Source organism: Lontra canadensis, unplaced genomic scaffold (assembly GCF_010015895.1).
Source record: "Lontra canadensis isolate GAN:19392208 unplaced genomic scaffold, GSC_riverotter_1.0 scaffold99, whole genome shotgun sequence".
Classification (NCBI taxonomy): domain Eukaryota; kingdom Metazoa; phylum Chordata; class Mammalia; order Carnivora; family Mustelidae; genus Lontra; species Lontra canadensis.
The window spans coordinates 7329326-7350328 of NW_022631093.1; the positions used below are offsets into that span (position 1 = coordinate 7329326).

Below are 21003 nucleotides of genomic sequence, written 5' to 3' on the forward strand. Positions count from 1 at the left end.
TGTGCCCTCTCTCTTTCTCACTTTCTCTCTATGAGGTAAATAAATAAAGTCTAAGAGAAAGAAACAAAAGCCGGTCATTAGGGGTGTGTCTTTCTATTCTCTTCTTTTTTTGGGGAGGACATTTAAGTCAGTAGTTGTTGATTGGTGGGAAGGAAAGGAAAAAGAATAATGGGGCGCCTGTCTGGCTCAGTCAGTAGAGCGAGTCTTGATCTCCGAGCCACACGTTGGGTGTCAAGTTTACCTTTAAATAAATCAACAAACAAACAAACTTCAGGTTTTTAACTCAGAAATGCCATGAAGCATCCTCTGTAGCAGTTGTCAACTGGAGGCAAGCCACAGGTAGCCTGCATGGTTCTCATGTGTCTGTGCCACCCTCAAAGTCCTAACCTAGACTCTCTTGCATAGTTAAAGAATACCTTAAGTAAACAACACCCCCCTTTTGGACAATAGCCATTTCCTTTATCTGGAATAATTTTTTGAATTGTGGAAAAGTAACCATTAAATTTACAGTTTTAGGGGTGCCTGGGTGGCTCAGTGGGTTAAATCTCTGCCTTCAGCTCGGGTCATGATCTCACGGTCCTGGGATCGAGCCCCGCATCGCGCTCTCTGCTCAGTGGGGAGCCTGCTTCCTCCTCTCTCTCTGCCTGCCTCTCTGCCTTCTTGTGATCTCTCTCTCTGTCAAATAAATAAATAAAATCTTTTTTAAAAAATTACCATTTTAACTATTTAAAGTGTTATAATACGTGGTATTTAGTACATCTACAGTGTTGTGCAACCGATAGTACTTTCTAGTTCCAAAAATTTTCATCATCCCAGAAGCAAGCCTGATACCCGTTAAGCAGTCCCGGAATAATTTTTGTTACCAATATTTTTAAAATGAATGTCTAGAGATAGCATTTTCTCCTACCTGAAAGTTGATTTTAAGTTTTCAGACCTGGATGTGTATATGAAAGGGATCCTGCCCTTCTTTACACACACACCTTTTATTCACATGCAGAAGTTAAGATTTTCAAGGTGAAAAAAAGGGGTGTTTTTTCTTTCTTCAGTTTGTTAGGCTGAGTACTTAATGTTTGGTGGGTGTATGAGTATCTGTAATTCTTCTGTTTGGAGGCTTGTTAGATCCTAATGATAACAAAAGGGTTCAGTGATGAGTGTGCTTTTTTTCTTCCTTTTTTTTTTTTTTTAAGTTTTTAATGTAGGCTCCATGCCCGGCATGGAGCCCAGTGCAGGGCTTGAACTCACAACCCTGAGATCAAGACCTGAGCCAAGATCAAGAGTGGGATGGCTAACTGACTAAGCCACAGAGGCTCCCCATGAGTGTGCTTTCTATAATTTAATGTCTTTAGGTCTAACTTTATTTAATTGAAACAGATATTCAAATTTTAGGTTGATTTGGACTCATAAATAAATGGCCAGATTCTAAAACAATCCATCTTGGGGAGTTTCAGACTAATAAAGAGAATTTTTTCCTTAATGTGCAGTGGGCTTGTCATGGGATGGAAGTCACTTTTGTAAGATGGGCAGGTAGTTTAAATGAATCAAAACTTTTAAATAAATCAAAACTTCGACAATAGCTGAGGTCATTGAAGTGGATTAATATCACAGGTTCCCTAAATTCATTTCATAGTAAAAGCTCTGTCTGTTCAGGAACCCTTTTCTCCTGCTCCTGGTAGAGTTTTCATTGCCAGATAGAAACTAAGAAGCCTACACAGCCTTCTGGTGCTATGACAGCCAGTTGGCTAACAACCAAGGGAGTGGTAGGATGAACATCCTGCTATCTCTAAGAGCTCTCTTGTGTTAAAGATGCCCTCTATGTGGTCTGTGGCAGGTTTCTTCCTTAATGCTGGTGAGATGGAGTTTTAAGAGCAGTTTTCATGGAATTGTAGGAGAGAAAAGTTGATTGGACCCACAAGAAACATTTGCCTAAGTCCAGAAAAGAGGTAACAGGGTTGTCAAGAGAAAGCAGCATCAATAACTCTGGCTATCTTCTTTTCAGAATTCAAGAAATACCGTTCTGGCCTCTTCTGGATTTGGAGCATCTCTCCCAAGTTCATCACAACCTTTGACTTTTGGAAGTGGAAGGAGCCAGTCCAATGGGGTTCTAGCCACAGAAAACAAACCTTTGGGCTTCTCTTTTGGCTGTAGCTCTGCACCAGAGTCTCAGAAAGACTCTGATCTCTCCAAAAACTTGTTTTTTCAGTGCATGTCCCAAACCTTACCCACCAGTAACTACTTCACTACCGTTTCAGAGAGTTTGGCTGATGATTCCTCCAGTCGAGACTCATTCAAACAAAGCCTTGAGAGCCTGTGTAAAGGCAGATCCACTCTTGGAGCAGACACTAAATCAGGCTCTAAGGCTGGCAGCTCTGTGGATCGGAAGATGCCTGCAGAGTCCATGCCCACCCTCACGCCAGCCTTCCCACGGAGCCTCCTAAATCCCCGCACCCCAGAGAGTCATGAAAATCTATTTTTACAGCCCCCTAAACTATCCCGAGAAGAGCCCTCTAACCCTTTCCTTGCATTTGTGGAGAAAGTTGAACATAGCCCTTTCAGCAGCTTTGCATCTCAGGCGTCAGGTAGCTCCTCCTCTGCTACCACGGTCACCTCTAAAGCCGCAGCCAGCTGGCCCGAGGCTCACTCCTCTGCAGATTCGGCATCCTTAGCAAAGAAGAAAACTCTCTTCATCACAACTGACTCCTCTAAACTGGTGTCCGGTGTTCTGGGCTCAGCTCTTACCACCGGAGGTCCAAGCCTCTCTGCCATGGGGAATGGCCGCTCCAGCTCGCCCACCAGCAGCCTCACCCAGCCCATTGAGATGCCTACTCTCTCCTCCAGCCCCACAGAGGAGAGGCCAACTGTGGGGCCTGGGCAGCAGGACAATCCCCTCCTCAAAACCTTTAGTAACGTCTTTGGCAGGCACTCAGGCAGCTTTCTGTCCTCCCCAGCAGATTTTTCACAGGAGAACAAAGCTCCTTTTGAAGCTGTGAAAAGGTTCTCACTGGATGAGCGAAGCTTGGCTTGCAGACAGGACTCGGACTCCAGTACCAACAGTGACCTGTCAGATTTGAGCGATTCTGAGGAGCAGCTGCAGGCCAAGACGGGCATGAAGGGGATTCCAGAGCACCTAATGGGGAAGTTGGGCCCCAATGGGGAGCGAAGTGCTGAGCTATTGCTGGGCAAAGGCAAAGGGAAGCAGGCCCCAAAGGGCCGACCACGGACTGCCCCCCTGAAAGGTGATCTTGCTGGGGTTATCCATTGCCTTGGCTCTGGCACTGGCCTTGAATGCCTGCCTATTGTGCTCCTGGGCAGCAGAAGCCCTTCTTTTGATGGGAAGTTCTATAATCACATGGAATAAAATAGCCAGAAGGGCCCAGTAGAGGCCCCTCATCCAACCTTATGGTTCAGGGCAGGATTGCATCTAACCCAGCATCGTTACTACAGAGGGATACCTACCTGTGTAATGATAATCCCACAGAAGAGAACCCTTGAGACTCCTTTTGCTCAGGAGCTCTTTCCTGGTGTTTTTCTCATCTCTTTCTTCTCTTTGGCCCATCCTCTTTAATTTTAGAGGAGATACTGAGTACAGCCTTTCATAGAATTACTTTAGCAAAAAGAATCACCCCTCAAATTTGCTTCTCTCTGTTACACATACAAGGTTTTAACACCTCTTCCAAAAGCCATTAACTCCGATGCTGTGAGGTTATGGTCCAGAATTACGTACGGGCAAGTATCTAAGAAAGTCGAATGGTGAAAAGTAACTGTTATCATTAGGAATTGGTATCCTAATGGGGGTACAAGAGTTGTTGTTAGTAGAATAGTTGTATCCCTAGAGGCTAAAGGCAAGTGGCTACTTTCTGCTTTCTTGGGTTTTTCTCACCCATGCCAGAGCTATTTCCTCGCAATGGGACACTACCCACGAATTCTCTCCATGGTCCTTAGCTTCCAGTTAAGCCTCTTTGCTCCCTCCCTTTCTGTCAAGGATGGGTCTGGTAGGCACAAGCCAAGCCACGGCAAGGAAGAATGAGCCAGGTCAGGACAAGAATGCAGCACCAGGAGGATCATGTTATTGGGTCTCATTAATACCAGTCATGACCAGCTGTTTCTCCCCCTTTCCACAGTTGGCCAATCAGTGCTGAAAGATGTGAGCAAGGTGAAGAAGCTGAAACAGTCTGGAGAGCCCTTCCTGCAGGATGGGTCCTGCATCAATGTAGCCCCTCACCTGCACAAGTGTCGGGAGTGCCGCCTGGAACGGTATCGGAAGTTTAAAGAACAGGAGCAAGATGATTCCACTGTGGCCTGCCGCTTCTTTCACTTCCGCAGGTACCCATACCGGTCTCTGTCTCCTTCCCCGTTTCCATTTTCCACTCTTTCTCTGAATCTCACATCTTTTCTTTGTTTTCCTTAACCCCTTGGCTCTGGGGTCTTTGCTCTGCCATAGGAGCCACTCAGGTGCTTGGATTGTGAAGTGACGGGTGGCTTTGTCCCAAGGGAATTGAAGCTGAACAGTCTGAACAGTTTAAGAGAAACCCCAGCAACTGTCCCAAGGCTGGAATATGCTTGTGGAGCTAGGGTGGGGAAAAGATAGATTTGAGATAGAGTTAACAATGGGTCCATATTTTCTTTTTCTTTTTTTAAGATTTTATTTATTTATTTGACAGAGAGAGTGACAGCAAGAGAGGGAACACAAGGAAGGGGCGTGGGGGAGGGAGAAGCAGGCTTCCTGCTGAGCAGGGAGCCTGATCAGGGACTTGACCTGAGCTGAAGGCAGACACTTAACAACTGAGCGACCCAGGCGCCCCATCTGTCCATATTTTAAAAGAATACTCTAAGGGCCTTGGCTTTTGTGTTGAAAGAGAAGTCACTGAAGGTTTTGAGCTGATGAGTGACACTGGGGAATGTTTTAAAGGATCACTGTAATTGCCTTCTTGAGAATAGATTATATTGAGGCAGAGGCAGAAACACGGAGAAATAAGGAGGTTGTTGGAATTATCTAGGTGAGAAGTGATGGTGGCCTGCTGATGGAAGTGATGAGTCTGGTTGGATTAAGGATATATCTTGAGTGGGTCCCTGGGTGGCTCAGTCGGTTCTTCCTCTCCCTCTGCCTGCTGCTCCCCCCTGCTTTTGCTCTCTCTGTTTGTAAAATAAATAAATAAAATCCTAAAAAAAAAATAATATATATATATATACACACACACTTTATATATATATATTTTAAGATTGTATTTATTTATTTGACAGAGAGAGAGAGAGAGAGATCACAAGTAGGCAGAGAAACAGGCAGAGAGAGAGGGGGAAGCAGGCTCCCTGCTGAGCAGAGAGCCCGATGCGGGGCTTGATCCCAGGACTCTGAGACCACGACCTGAGCGGAAGGCAGAGGCTTAACCCACTGAGCCACGCAGGCACCCCAAAAGAATATATTTTAAAGGGAGACCTCATATGATTTTCTGATGGATTAAATGAGTATGGAAGAAGGAATGAAGTCAAAGATGTTTCTACAGCTTTTGACCTAAAAACTGGAAGAGTGGGATTGCCATTTACTGATAAGGAGATTTCTCAGGGAAAAGCAGGTTTGGGGAAGAAAATGAGAACTTTAATTTGGGCTTTTTAAATTTGAGAAGCCTGTTAGATTTCTAGATGAAGATGTTGAGAGGGCAGCTGGAAACTTAACTCCTGAATTGAGGGGGAAAGTCCAGGCAGGAGGTTAAAAATTTTAATGTCACCGGGTATTTAAAGCTGTATGTCTGGGCACCTGGGTGGCTCAGTTGGTTAAGCATCTGCCTTCGGCTCAGGTCACGATCCCAAGGTCCTGGGATCGAGCCCCGCATCGGGCTCCCTGCTTGGTGTGGGGAGCCACCTTCTCTCTCTTCCAGTCCTCCTGCTTGTGCTCTGTCAAACAAACAAACAAATAAACAAATAAATAATAAATAAATAACTCTTTAAAAAAAAAAAAAAAGGCTGTGTATCTGCTTGAGGAGTCCAGATGTAGTTAGAAAAGAGAAAAATTCCTAGGACCAATCCTGGAGTTCTGCAATATTGAGAGACTAGAAAGATGAGGAGGAGCTGGTAAAGGAGGTTCAGAAAGAACAGCCAGTAAGATGTCCTGGAAGGCAAGTGAAGAAAATATTTCCAGGAAGGAATAATGAACTGTGGCAAATAATGGGGATTGAGTCAGGTCAGATAAGGACTGAAAATGACCATTGGATTTAAGGGGGCAAATGACCTTGTCAAAAACAGTTTTGGTATGTCGTGGTGGAGGGAAGCCTGATAGGAGCAGATGAAGAGAAAATAAAAGGGAAGAGGAACTGTTGACAGTTTAGACAACTCTGAAGAAATGTTGCTCTTACAAAGAGATAAATAGAGGAGGGTGTGGGATTGAGAGGATTTTTGAGATAGCAAGTTTAAATACCAGAGTGATTCAGTAGGGAGGAAACGAGATGATGTAGACAGGAGAGTATGTGATGTGATGCCTATGCAAGAGGATAGGTTGTAGAGCATAGGTGGAGAGATGAGTCTTGGCTGGGAGGTCCATTCCTAGCAGCAGCAGGTCAGATGGAGGAACATGAGCACAGTTGCAGGAAGGCCTGGTAGTATGGTGGGGGGAACTTGCGGGACATCTCTTCTGGTTCTTTGTATTTTCTCAGTGGAATACATAGCAAGGTCCTTATGGGAGAAATTATACTAGAGGTTAGAAAAGAAAGGTGAGGATATGAAACAGGCATCTAGGAGAGCGTGCACCAGGAAACTGTTGTGACTGGGAGGCAACATGAAGGGCTCACCTGACTTAGGTAGACATGAATTTCAAGTGTGACAGTGAGCGTGGCTGTTTTCCTCTGGTCATGGTCAGTGGTGTGGGTGCACATGTCAAACAGGCAGATAGAGAAATTGCAGGGCATTTAGGAGGACAGCTTTTTTTTTTTTTTTTTTTAATGTTTTATTTACTTATTTGTCAGAGAGAGAGAGTCAGAGCAGGAGTGAGCACAAGCAGAGAGAGCAGTAGGCAGAGGGAGAAGCAGTTTCCCAGCTGAGCAAGGAGCCTGATGCAGGACTGGATCCCAGTCAAGACCTGCGCTGAAGGCAGACGCTTGACTGACTGAGCCACCCAGGCTTCCCCTGAGGACAGCTTTTTTTTTTTTTTTTTTTTTTTTTTTTTTAGATTTTATTTATTTATTTATTTGACAGACAGAGATCACGAGTAGGCCGAAAGGCAAGCAGAGAGAAAGGGGGAAGCAGGCTCCCCGCTGAGCAGAGAGCCCGATGTGAGGCTCAATCCCAGGACACTGAGATCATGACCTGAGCCGAAAGCAGAGGCTTTAACCCACTGAGCCACCCAGGTGCCCCTGAGGACAGCTTTTTATTTTTATTTTGTTTTATTTTTTAAAGTACCCTGCTTTATGAACTTATTTATTTCTCTTTTTAAGATTTTATTTATTTGACAGTGAAAGAAGGAACACAAGCAAGGGGAGTAGGGGAGGGAGAAGCAGGCTTCCCACTGAGCAGGGAGCCCGATGCAGGGCTCGATCCCAGAACCCTGGGATCATGACCTGAGCCGAAGGCAGACGCTTAATGACTGAGCCACCCAGGCACCCCTGAGATCAGTTGTTTTTGTTTTTGTTTTTTTTGAAGATTTTATTTATTTATTTGACAGATAGAGATCACAGGTAGGCAGAGAGGCAGGCAGAGAGAGAGGAAGCAGGCTTCCTGCAGAGCAGAGAGCGGGATGTGGGGCTCAATCCCAGGACCCCGGGATCATGACCCGAGCCAAAGGCAGAGGCTTTAACCCACTGAGCCACCCAGGCGCCCCTAATATCAGTTTTTTAAAGAACACAGACATAGTTAAGTGTTCACAGGTCTTTCTGCTAGTGAAGAGAATGCATACTGTGTTGATCAAATAGAGTGGAAAAATTTTTTTTTTCTTTAAGTATGTCTGCATCCAGTTTGGGCATTGAACTTGCAACCCCAAGGTAAAGAGTTGGATGCCCTTCCAGCGGAGCCAGCCAGATGCCCTCCAGGGTGAAAATACTTACTGCATGCTGATTGCTCTTAAGTCCTACCTAATGTTTTTAGCTCCTAGGGTTTTAGGTGTGTATCAGTTTGCACAGCTGCTGCTGTTTACCATGTATTTGATTATCTACCTTCCTATCTCAGGTTGATCTTCACTCGGAAGGGGGTGCTCCGTGTGGAGGGATTTCTGAGTCCCCAGCAAAGTGACCCTGATGCCATGAACCTGTGGATTCCCTCTTCCTCCCTAGCAGAAGGGATAGACCTAGAGACCTCAAAATACATCCTGGCTAACGTTGGGGACCAGTTCTGCCAGCTTGTGATGTCCGAGAAGGAGGCAATGATGATGGTGGAGCCACATCGTAAGACACCCTCTTGCTTGTTTTCCCAGCACTCCTGCTTAAGAACTTTACTTTTTGTTGCTTAAAGGAGGAGTGGTAGGAATGGCAGGTGGCATTTTCTGTGGATGAGCTAAGACTGGTAAGACTTTTCTTTGTAGCAAACTGAGTAGCTGAGGCCCTAACTGTATCCAGCAGACCTCATTCCTTCCTTGATCCCTGTCTGAGTTTGGGTCACCCTGAATATTTTCAGTTTGCTTTGAACCAGTTTGTAATAGTAAGTGATACATGGTTTGTGAATAGATGAAGTGCTACTGGGTACCATGTTTCACACCTAGACCCCACCATTGTTCAGATATTTTTGATATTTCATGTCTGTGAGATATTATACCTAAGGAAAATTCTCCTATGAAAATTTTCCCTACATTCCAAGTGAAGAATCCTCTTACTTCAAACCCCCAAATTGAAATTTTTATATTATCTTAAGTAAAAACATGTGGCATTTATTTTCGTTGACACTTGTTCAGAAATATTAGCAGTAGCATATTTTCTTTCTCTTAACATTTATAGAAACAGTAACTTTTTACATCTTTGAGTTTTATTGCTGGACAAAACAGTTCGAGTAGCCGTCAGTGGATCTGGCGTCTTTTGCTGTTATTCACGATGATCAACGCCAACAATATTCCTCTTCCTCTTTCCACCAGAGAAAGTGGCATGGAAACGAGCAGTGCGTGGTGTACGGGAGATGTGTGATGTATGTGAAACAACTCTCTTCAACATCCACTGGGTTTGTCGCAAATGTGGATTTGGGGTCTGCCTTGACTGTTACAGGCTCAGAAAAAGCCGTCCACGCAGTGGTGAGCAAATATTGTCCTGTTCAGTTCTAAAGGTAACCTGTCATTGGAGGTATGGGACTTGAAGCCAGAATGGGTTTGTGCCCCCTCTTGAACTGCTTAGCTTCCCTCATTTTTGTTGCATTGTGAGGCCTTAACAGTTGCCAATATTCCAACCTGACTGGGTAGGCTAAAAGAAGCCAAGAAGGGTTGTTATTTACCTTCTGTTGTTTCTCTCTCTCTCTTTTTTTTTTCAAACAACATCTTTATTGATGTTACTATATAACTCACATGCTCTAAAATTCACCCTTTTAAGGTGTACAATTCAAAAGTTTTTAGTATATTCTCAAGGTTGTGCAACCATTTCCACTATCAGATTTCACTCTGGTTGCTCCAAAAAGAAATGTTGTACATATTAGCAATATTAGCAATAACTGTATTCTCTCTCTGCTCAGAGAGAGCAGATGGTAATGGTAACCATTAATCTACTTACTGTCTTATCTCTGTAGAATTACCTGTTGTGTACCTATCTTATAAATGGAATCATACAGTATTTGGCCGCCTTTGACCTTTTACTTCAGCATACTGTTTTAAAGCTTCATCCATGCTATAGCACGTATCATTAACTTATTATTTTGTATTGCCAAATAATATTACATTGTATGGATATACTACATTTTGTTTATCCATTCTGATGGACATGTAGGTTGTTTCCATTCTGAGCTATTATGGAAAAGTACCACTATGAACATTTGTACACAGGTTTTTTGTGTGAACATAAGTTTTCATTTCTTTTGAGTATATGCTTAGAGTGGAATTGATGGGCTATATGGAAGTTCTACATTTAACCCTTTCAGGAACTGTCAAATTGTATTCCAGAGTAGCTACATCATTTTATAATGCACAAGGGTTCCAGTTTTTCCCCTCTTTCGAACACTTAATATTGTCTGCCTTTTTTTTTTTTTTTTTCAAGATGTTATTTATTTATTTGATCTCTGGAGAGAGATCACAAGTAGGCAAAGAGGCAGGCAGAGAGAGGGGGAAGCAGGCTCCCTGCCAAGCAGAGAGCCTGATACGGGGCTGGATCCCAGGACGCTGAGATCATGACCTGAGCCAAAGGCAGAGGCTTTACCCACTGCTCCACTCAGGTGCCCCTGTTGTCTGCCTTTTTGGTTATAGGAAAGAGTCCCTATCACATTGTGTGATTTTGGTTTGCATTCCTCTGATGATTGTTGGTGTTGAGCTTCTTTTCACGTGCTTATTGGCTCTCTGTTTATCTTTAGAAAAATGACTATTCAGATCTTCTGCGTCCTTTTGTCCTTGCTTTATCTTACTACGTATCTGAAAACCTTCTTGCCCCTTGACCTCCTCATTCTTCCTTCTTCAGAGACATTCTGCAACCATTGGAATACAGTGGTTTAGAGCTTATGCTACTGGGATTTGAAATCTCCTTTCACAGCTTATTACGCCAACTGTGGTATCTTGGGCTAGTTTCTTCGTCACTAGAGTCTCAATTTCCTTATCTATAAAACAAAGGTGACATGAGTACTTCTCTCTCTCGGCATTGTTGTGAGGATTAAATGAGATATTTAAGTGGTTAGCCCAGGGCCTAACATTCACTACTTACTGTGTGTTGTGTAGCTATCAGATCTTCCACTTCTGCCCATGAAAGATTAACTTTCACGGGAATTGCCCTCCTGCCATAAACAAGAAAACCAGACTAAATGTATGAATCCACGGTTTTAGACATTGGACCGCAGGCAGCATGAGTCTGTGATCTGTAAGAGAAGAGAAGAACCAAGGCAAATCCTACAATTTCTCCGGTTTACTGCCTGCAGGCAGTTTCCAGGCTGCAGTAGAGGGAAGAGCAACTAAAACCGTCTGGCAGTCTGACTGAGCTGAGACAGAGCTCAGAGTCTGAGAAGAGTAAGGCAGTGTGCTAAAAACCTTAGAGCTGCACAGAGAGAACAGCAGAGGCTGCAGAGCAGTCACCTCAGTTTTTGGCTGTATAGTGATCTGCACATATACGAGGCCCAAAAAGGAACCTTCAGAAACCAATTGACGTAATAATTTCCATAACTTACCATTTGTATTGCTACCAGAAAGACAATAGGAAGAGTCCAGAAGGGTCACAGTTTGACAGTGGGACTAATGTAGTTCCAGAATAAAGGGGGCTCTGGAGATAACATAGTGTAAAGCAAGCCTAGGAAGGATCCAACTGATCTGCAGGCTACTTAACTATGCACCAGACTAAAACCAAACATTCTTGAAAGGATTACAACAAAATCCAGCATTCTGAAACATTAAAGTAAAAAAACTCTGCATTTAGTCATGAAAAATCAGGGGGCAACTGGCTGGCTCAGTAGAGCATGCAACTCTTGATCTCAGGGTCATGAATATGAGCCCCACACTGGAGATAGAGTTGACTTAAGAAAGAGAAAGACAGAAGGAAAGAAAGGGAAGGAAGGAAGAAGGAGGGAGGGAGGAAGGAGCTGGTATGAGTCTCTTTGGTACTGGACAACTACTTGCAAAGGAATGAAACCAGACCACTGTCTTAACACCATACACAAAAATAAACTCAAAGTGGATTAAATAACTAAATGTGAAACCCAAAACCATAAAACACATGTAAGAGAACATAGGCAGTAATCCCTTGGGTATTGGCCTTAGCAACATTTTTCTGAATATGTCTCCTCAGGCAAGGGAAACAAAAGAAAAATAAACTGATGGGACTATACTAAAATAAAAAGCTTTTCCACAGCAAAGGAAACCATCAACAAAGCAAAAAGGCAGCCTCCTGAATGGAAGAAGATATTTGCAAGTGATATATCCAATAAAGGGTTAATATCCAAACTATATAGATAACTTATATCAATGCCCCCCCCCCAAACCAAACCAAAACAAAACAAAAACAAAAAGCCTGTCTGGTTAAAAAATGGGCAGAGGACCTGCATAGACATTTTTTCAAAGAAGGCATACAGATGGCCAGCAGACATATGAAGACATGTTCCACATTATTCCCATCAGGTAAATGCAGACCAAAACCACAATGAGATCCTGTGTCACGCATGTCAGAAGGGCAAGTATCAAAAAGACAAGAAATAACAACTGTTGGGGAGAATGGAGAAAAAGGAACCCTCATGCACTATTGGTGGGAATTTAAATTGGTGTAGTCACTGTGGAAAACAGTATGGAGGTCCTCCAAAGAAAATGGATATGCTAATTCAAAAAATGTACCACAGTGTTTACTGCATTGCTGTTTACAATAGGCAAGATATGGAAGCAACCCAAGTGTCCATTTGTTGATGAATGGATAAAAAAAATGTGAGGGGAGGGTATACACATATGTATCTCCATACACGTGATGAAATACTACTCTGCCATAAATAAGGACATCTTGCCACTTGGAACAACATGGATGTACTTAAAGAGTATTGCACTAAGTGAAATAAATCAGACAAAGATAGATACCGTATTTTTCACTTATGTGTGAAATCTCAAAAACAAAACAGGGACACCTGGCTGGCTGGCTCAATCAGACCATGCAAGTCTTGATCTCGGGGACAAGTTCAAGCCCCACATTGGGCATAGAGACTACTTAAAAAAATTTTTTTAATTAAAAAAAAATAATAAAGGGGTGACTGGGTGGCTCAGTCAGTTAAGTGTCCAACTGTTGATTTCAGCTCAGATCATGATCTAAGGACCATGAGATTGAGCCCCATGTCAGCCCCTACGCTGGGCTTGGAGTCTGCTTAAGATTCTCTCCAATAAATAAAATCTTCAAAAAGCTGGGGAGGTACCTGAGTGGCTTAGTTGGTTAAGTGTCTGCCTTTGGCTAAGGTCATGATCCCAGGGTCCTGGGATCAAGTCCCACATCAAGCCCCACATTGAGCTCCTTGCTCAGTGGGAAGCCTGCTTCTCCGTCTGCCTGAGGCTCTCCCTGCTTGTACTCTCATGCTTACTCTTGCTCTCTCTCTGATGAATAAAATCTTAAAAAAAAAAGATTCTTTCCCTCTCCTTTTGCCACCCCCACCCCCACTCAGATGTTCTTGCTTGCTTGCTCTCTCTCTCAAAAAAATAAAAATAAAACCAAAATGAACAAATAAACTCATAAATAAATGCAGAGAACAGACTAGTGATTGCTTGAGGGGAAGCAATGGGAGGTGAGCAAAATAGGTGAGAGGGTTTAAGAGGTACAGAATTCCAGTGATAAAGTCATCACAGGGATGAAAATTATGGCACAGGGAATCTAGTCATTAACGTTGTAATAATAATTGTGTGGTGGCAGATGGCACCTACATTTGTCTTGGGGAGCATGGAGTAACATATAGAATCAAATCATTATGTTGTAAACGTGAAACTACTTCAGAGTATCAACTATATGTCAACTATGCTTCAGTAATAAAAATTTTAAAGTAAAAGAATAATCATGTTTGCAAAAAAGGCAGGATAATATAACCAATAATCTGTGGGAAAGAAACCATCAATAGAAACAAATCCAGAAATGACAGTGATGATGGAATTACTGTAAAAGGACCTTAAAGCTGCTGTTATAAATGGTATAAATATATTGAAATACATAAAGGGAGACATGAACATGATGAGTAGAGAAACAGAATACATAAGAGACCCAAGTGAATCACCTAGGTATGAAAAATATCTTTAAAAAAATGTATACTAGGTGGGATAATGGCAAATTAGACACTGCAGAAGAAGACAGAGAGAAGAAAGACTTAAACTTATAAATTGAAGAGTGCCTTGTTGAAGTATAGTAAGTATCAGGCAGTTTATGAAACAAAATTGTTGGGAGTTCCAGAAAGAGCAACAGTGGGAGGACAGATATAAAAAAATATCTGAACAAATAATGCCACAAATTTTCCAAATTTGATGAAAAAGCTATAAAACCACAAATCCAGCAATTAATCTCAAACGGAAGAAGCATTAAAACCATCCAAAACACATCAAAAACCACCTTACTGGAAAGCAGTAAGAGAAAAAGAAAATCTGAAAATCACAGGAGGGTAAAAAAACAAATTATATATAAAGTAACGAAGATAAGAATGACAGCCAACTTGTCAGAAAGCTCTTGATACAGTAAAGGAATTCAGATTTACACAAAGGAATGAAAAACTTCCTACGTGAAAAATATATAAGTAGATATGAAAGGCTTTCTTATTTTTACTCTCTCTAAAAGATAGTTCTTGTTTTTTTTTAAATTTTTTTTAAGATTTTATTTATTTATTTGATAGAGAAAGATCACAAGTAGGCAAAGAGGCAGCCAGAGAGAGAGGAGGAAGCAGGCTCCCTGCTGAGCAGAAAGCCCGATGTGGGACTCGATCCCAGGACCCTGAGATCATGACCTGAGCCAAAGGCAGAGGCTTTAACCCACTGAGCCACCCAGGCGCCCTAAAAGATAGTTGTTTAAAGGAAAAGTAACAATGTAATGAGAGGTTGATAATATATGTAAAATTAAAATATGTAGTAATAGCACAAAAGAAGGGAAATGGAATTAGTTCAATTTTACAGGGGTCTCAGGGAAAAGAGTGGTATAATATTTGAATATAGACTGTGTTAAGTTAGAGACACTACAAACCCTAGGGCCAATAGTAACAAAGGTATATATAGCTAATAAGCCAAAAGTAGAGAGAAAATCAAATCATAAAAGCATCTAGTTCAAAAGACGGGACACGTAAACAGATACATAGTATATCTTGTATTCAGTTTTCTTGGGGTGGGTAGCACTATTACAAAAATAACAACAACAACCAAAAAACCTGTCCATAAAGGTCTTTGAGGGAGTGATAAATTAAGGTTGAAAAGCACTGAACCTGGGTACAGGTAGGGGCATCTTACATAATTCAAAAGACTGACCTTTTCTCCCTGAGATCAGGAGCAAAGCAAGATGTCTACTTTTCACAATTTCTCAACACTAAGCTGGAGTTACTACACATTTCTACACATCAAGAAATAAAAGCATACCCTTCCCACACCTGCGCCCCCAAAAAAGGCATATAGACTGGAACCAAGTAAAACATGTTTTTATTTCCAGGTGACATAATCATCTGTGTAGTAAATACCAAGTAGAGTGCCTGGCTGGACAAGTAGGAAGAGGTGGTGACTCTTGATCTCAGGGTCGTGGGTTCATGCTCCATGATGGGTGTAGAGATTTATTTTTTTAAACTTCGTAGTCTTTTTTAGATTTTATTTTTAGGTAATCTCTATACCTGCTGTGGGGCTTGCACTCACAACCCAAGAGTCAATTTCAGTAGTCATGTGTTCTACGGACTGAGCCAGCCAAGCACCCCAGATGTAGTATTTTTTTTTTAAAAAGGGGGGGGGGGGGGGGGCGTGCCTGTGTGGCTCAGTGGTGAAAACCTCTGCCTTCAGCTCAGGTCATGATCTCAGGGTCCTGGGATCGAGTCCTGCATCAGGCTTTCTGCTCAGCGGGGAGCCTGCTTCCTCCTCTCTCTCTGCCTGCCTCTGTGACTACTTGTGATCTCTGTCAAATAAATAAATAAAATCTTAAAAAAAAAATTCAAAGAAGAGAAAGAAAAAAAGCCTAAGAAATCTACAAAAAAGCTATAAGAACTAAAATGTGCATTTAGCAAGATTGCAGGACAAAACGCAACAAAAATAAATTCATTTCTATATGCTGTCAATGAGCAAATAGAATTTGAATTTTTAAATCACTATCCTTTATGGCAGCATCAAAAAAACATGAATTGTATAGGGATAAATTTAGTCAAAATGCAAAAAACGCATACACTGAAAACTACAATTGCTGAGAAAAATGAAAAAAGACAAAAACAGAGATGTGACATATTCATGGAAAGAAGATGGTGTACTAAGATGTCACTTCTTCCAAATTAATCTATTACATGTAATTCAAATCAAAATCCCAGTAGACCTTTTTGTAGAAATTGACAAGCTGGTTCTAAAATTTACATGAAATCAAAGGACTAGAAGAATGAAAGCAATTTTGAAAAATAAGGCAGTTGGAGGATTTATACTACATTTTTTTTTTTAAGATTTTATTTATTTATTTGACAGAGATCACAAGTAGGCAGAGAGGCAGGCAGAGAGAGAGGAGAAAGCAGGCTCCCCACGGAACAGAAAGCCCAACGCGTGGCTCGATCCCAGGACCCTGAGATCATGACCCAAGCCGAAGGCAGAGGCCCAACCCATTGAGCCACCCAGGCGCCCCTATACTACTTCATTTTAAGAGTTATGATATAGCTACAGGAATCAAGGGATTGTGGTAATACAATAAAACAGAAATAAGCACACATATAATCAGCTGAGTAGTTAACAAAGGTGTCACAATAATTCAGTGGGGAAAAGATAGTTCTTTCAACAAATGGTACTGGAATAACTGTGTATCCATACTCAAAATAAACTTAATTTTTACTCATGTCATATATTAAAAGTTAACTCTTAAGTAAATCATGGGCCTAAACATAAAAGCTAAAACTGTAAAACCTTCAGAAGAAAAAATAGAAGATCTTTGTATCCTTGGGTTGGGTAAATATTTTTTAGATAGGACAAATTATCAAATTTGAAAGCTATCGCTGTTCATAAAAACAGTCTCAAATAAAAAGGTAAGCCACAGATTGGGAGAAGAGATTGACTGATCCCATATTTGTTAAAGGACTTGAATCCACCATAAAGACGTCTTAGAACTCAATAAGAAGACAAACTAATTTTTTAAAATTAACAGATAATGTATTTGTTATATAATGTATTTGTTTCATGGGTACAGGTATGTGATTCATCCTTACACAATTTACAGCACTCACCACAGCACATATCCTCCCCAGTGTCCATCATCCAGCTACCCAATCCCTCCAACCCCCCTCCACTCCAGCAACCCTCAATTTGTTTCCTGAGATTAAGAGTCGCTCATGGTTTGTCTCCCTCTCTGGTTTCGTCTTGTTTCTTTTTTTCCCCCTCTTCCCCTATGATCCTCTGCCTTGTTTCTTAAATTCCACATATCAGTGAGATCATATGATAATCAGTGGGAGATGTTCCTCTCTGATTGACTTATTTCACTTAGCATTATACCCTCTAGTTCCATCCATGTTATTGCAAATGCCAAGATTTCATATTTTTGGTGGCTGCATCATAATATAGACAACCCAGTTTTTAAGTGAGTGAAAGATTTGAACAGATACTTTACCAAAGAAGATAGATCAATAGAAAATTAGAACCATAATGAACAATCCCTAGATCCACTTGGAAGGCTAGAATTTTAGTGACTGATAATACCAAGTATTGCCGAGGATGTGGAAGAACTAGAACTCTTAAAATTGCTGGTAGGAATGCACACTGATAACCTCACTTTGGAAAACCTGTATGGCCATTTCTTATAAACATTCCATATGACCCAGCATCCCACTTCTAGGGATTTATGAGAGAAATGAAAACATGTCCACATAAAAGATTGTACTTGGATGTTTATAGCAACTTTATTCATAATAGCCCAAAATTGGAAACAATCCAACTGTTCACCAGCTGGTAAATGAGTATATTTTTTAAAAAAGTATATCCATACAATGGAAGAGTATTCAGCCATTAAAAAGGAATGATTACTGATACATGAACAGTATGTATAAATCTCAAATCATGCTATCTGAAAGAAACCTGACACAAATGACTATATACTGTATGCTTCCAATTATATGAAATTGTAGAAAAAGCAAAACGTTAGTATTAGAAAGTTGATCAGTGGTGGCCAGAGATTAAGAAAAGGCTTTGACCACAAGCATAGGACTTGAGGGAACATCAGGAAGGGAGATGGAAAGTTCTATATCATGAAGGTGGTGTGTATACAGTTGTATACATTTGTCAAAATTACATTGAAGTGCACACTTTAAATTGTTGAATTTTTTGTATGTATATACAATAAATAATAAAACAATGAAGCAGATTCTTTGAAAGTTAGATGTTATCTTCTCTGGCCCGAGAGAAAGTTGGCCTATAGGATCTGAAACTCTGACTCACTGAGAAGGATACATCTTGTGACCCTCATAAAATAAATGAAGTTCTTTCATTTCTGTTTCAGAGACAGAAGAGATGGGTGATGAAGAGGTTTTCTCCTGGTTGAAGTGTGCAAAGGGGCAGTCCCATGAACCAGAGAATCTCATGCCCACACAGATCATCCCTGGCACAGGTAAGGGAGTTCTTTTCAAAATTTGGTGAAAGAAGGGCTCCTGGCTAGCTCAGAGGAGTGGTGGTTCTTGATTTCGGGGTTGTGTGTTTGAGCCCCATATTGGGTATAGAAATTACTTAAATAAACTTCAAAAAAAATTCTAAAAAAAACATTTGAGGGGAAAAAAGTGTTTTTAAGTTAATTTAGGTATAACTCACACACCATAAAATCTGGTGAGGTGGTTTATCCTGGCCAGATTTTGTTTAGCCTCCCCAGATTTTTCTGACAGTTTGAATCGTTAGATAGCTGTTAGATTTTATGCAGCCAGTGCACACACTTTGCCTCACATTTCTGGTTGGAGACATTGGTTACTTTTCCACGTAACATTTTACATTCCTGTGGTTGGTAGGATCAGAATAGAAGAAGTCCCAAATGCTTCTAGAAAGACTTTTGATTTTAGGTTTGTAAAAATCCACCTTAAGCTAATCAGACCTCTTGAATCCCTGAAGAAGGCAGCTTAACAGTAGGAATGAGTGATCCTGTTTATGTCACAGTCCCAGCTTACTTCAGTGAGTCCTCCAAAAAGTTTCCAGCTTCCATACTTCTGATAACACATAGACATTGAAGATGGCCAGTCTACTATCTGTATTCTCCTCTAATCTGCAAGGGGCACTCTGGATCCTTATACCCAGTGCCTCCAAGCAGAAGGGTTCCCTCAGTGCACTGGTAGGATGGCTGCTCCCACTGATCTAAGCATTGGTTAAATGTTCATGTTAAGTTTGCACTGGTCTGGGTTTTTTTTTGTTGTTTGTTTTTTTAATTTTTATTATTTTTTTATTTTTTAAGATTTTATTTATTTATTTGACAGAGATCACAAGTAGGCAGAGAGGCAGGCAGAGAGAGAGGAGGAAGCAGGCTCCCTGACGAACAGAGAGCCCGATGCGGGGCTCGATCCCAGGACTCTGGGATCATGACCTGAGCCGAAGGCAGAGGCTTTAACCCACTGAGCCACCCAGGCGCCCTGGTCTGGTTTTTTTCTCTACATTTTCTTTTTTGTTAGGTATAACTTAAAGTATACAAATCTCAAGTATACAATTCAAAATGTTTACCATGCTTTCGAACATTAAGGAATCTACCCCTAGAGTTTCTCCTACAGGTCAGCTTGCTAATGTTTACTAGAAGAGGGAGTGTAGCTTAGTAGTTAAGAGTGCACAGAACTTTAGGGCTAAGTATACCTCAGCTAAACTGTTAGTACTTCCATTTACCAACTATGTGTGCTTGAGCAAATGACGTAAACTACTCTGAGGATCAGTTTCATCATCAGAAATTGAGAGTGTGGGGCACCTGGCTAGCTCAGTCAGTGGAGTGCAGTGCTTGATCTTGGGGCTGTGAGTTCAAGCCCTATATTGGGTGTAGTGATCATTTAAAAAAAAAATACAGTCTTTAGGGGTGCCTGGCTGGTGTTCAGTTGTTAGAATATGCGACTCTCTTTTTTTTTTTTTTAAGATTTTACTTATTTATTTGACAGAGAGAGAGAGATCACAAGTAGGCAGAGAGGCAGGCCGAGAAAGAGAGGGGGAAGCAGGCTCCCTGCCGAGCAGAGAGCCTGATTCAGGACTCAATCCCAGGACCCTGAGACCATGACCTGAGCCGAAGGCAGAGGCTCAACCCACTGAGCCACCCAGGCACCCCGAACATGCAACTCTTAATCTCAGGGTCTTGAGGTCTGGGTGTGGATCCTGCTTAAATAAATTTAGGGGTGCCTGGGTGGCTTGGTCAGTTAAGCGTCTGCCTTTGAGTCCTGAGATCTAGTCCCACGTCAGGCTTTGTGCTCAGCCAGGAGCCTGCTTCTCCCCTTCCCTCTGCCTTCTGCTCCCCCTGCTTGTGTACTCTCTCTGTCAAATAAATAAAATCGTAAGTAAAATCTTTTTCAAAAAAATTGAGGGTAAAGGCTACCACCTCACTGAAATGTGCTAAGGGTTGAGGAGGGTAATGTAAATGAGATACTTAGCACAATACCTGGCACATAAAACATTCTGCGGCTTTCGTTGTTGCTGTCTGTCTTCCAGCTCTTTACAATATTGGAGACATGGTACATGCTGCCCGGGGCAAATGGGGAATAAAAGCAAACTGCCCTTGTATTAGTCGGCAAAACAAATCTGTGCTGAGACCTGCTGTCACCAATGGGATGTCACAGGTAAAGTGGTATGTGCGGGTATAAGTGAGAGAAACTTCACCTCTTAGTTCTGGGAAGTGCCCCCATCTTCACCTGTGTTGTCCTAGGCTACTGTAGGATATCTGAGGAATTAGGGGATGGAGAAGTGTTTCTAGAGAAAGCCCCCAAAATGTTACTCAGGGATTTGATTCCCTCTGCCTGGTATGAGTTTCTCTTCAGTCATTTTTAAAACCATTTCAGGCTGGGTTGATAAATAGCACAAAGAAATTCTCTGCATCTTGTCAAGATTTACACTTTAGAGTCCTTATATAGGTGAGAAGTATAGAAAATGTTACTAGGAAGGCAGTCCTATCTGTGTGCATGGTCCCTGTCCTTGTCATGTTAGGTACTGAGGACAGAAATGTGAAGACTGGCCTGCTGAGCTGGGATCATTCTACCCTGAAAACAATGCCAGGCCTCCAGAGAGGCAGTGGTTTGCTCATTGCTCTGTCAGAGGTGGAGGTCATTCCG

At 41.8% G+C, this 21003-nt stretch overlaps 1 protein-coding gene across 2 annotated transcripts in view; it reads left to right on the top strand.

Moving 5' to 3' along the window:
• The window catches only part of KDM3B (lysine demethylase 3B), a 68896-nt gene that overhangs the window by 32453 nt on the left and 15440 nt on the right, over positions 1 to 21003 (top strand). For both annotated transcript variants that reach the window (XM_032837674.1, XM_032837673.1), the window contains exons 8-13: positions 1997 to 3233; positions 4119 to 4320; positions 8146 to 8360; positions 9041 to 9193; positions 18231 to 18338; positions 20387 to 20514. In XM_032837674.1, coding sequence (XP_032693565.1) covers positions 1997 to 3233; positions 4119 to 4320; positions 8146 to 8360; positions 9041 to 9193; positions 18231 to 18338; positions 20387 to 20514 — 2043 coding nt within the window. The remainder of the gene's footprint in view (positions 1 to 1996; positions 3234 to 4118; positions 4321 to 8145; positions 8361 to 9040; positions 9194 to 18230; positions 18339 to 20386; positions 20515 to 21003) is intronic.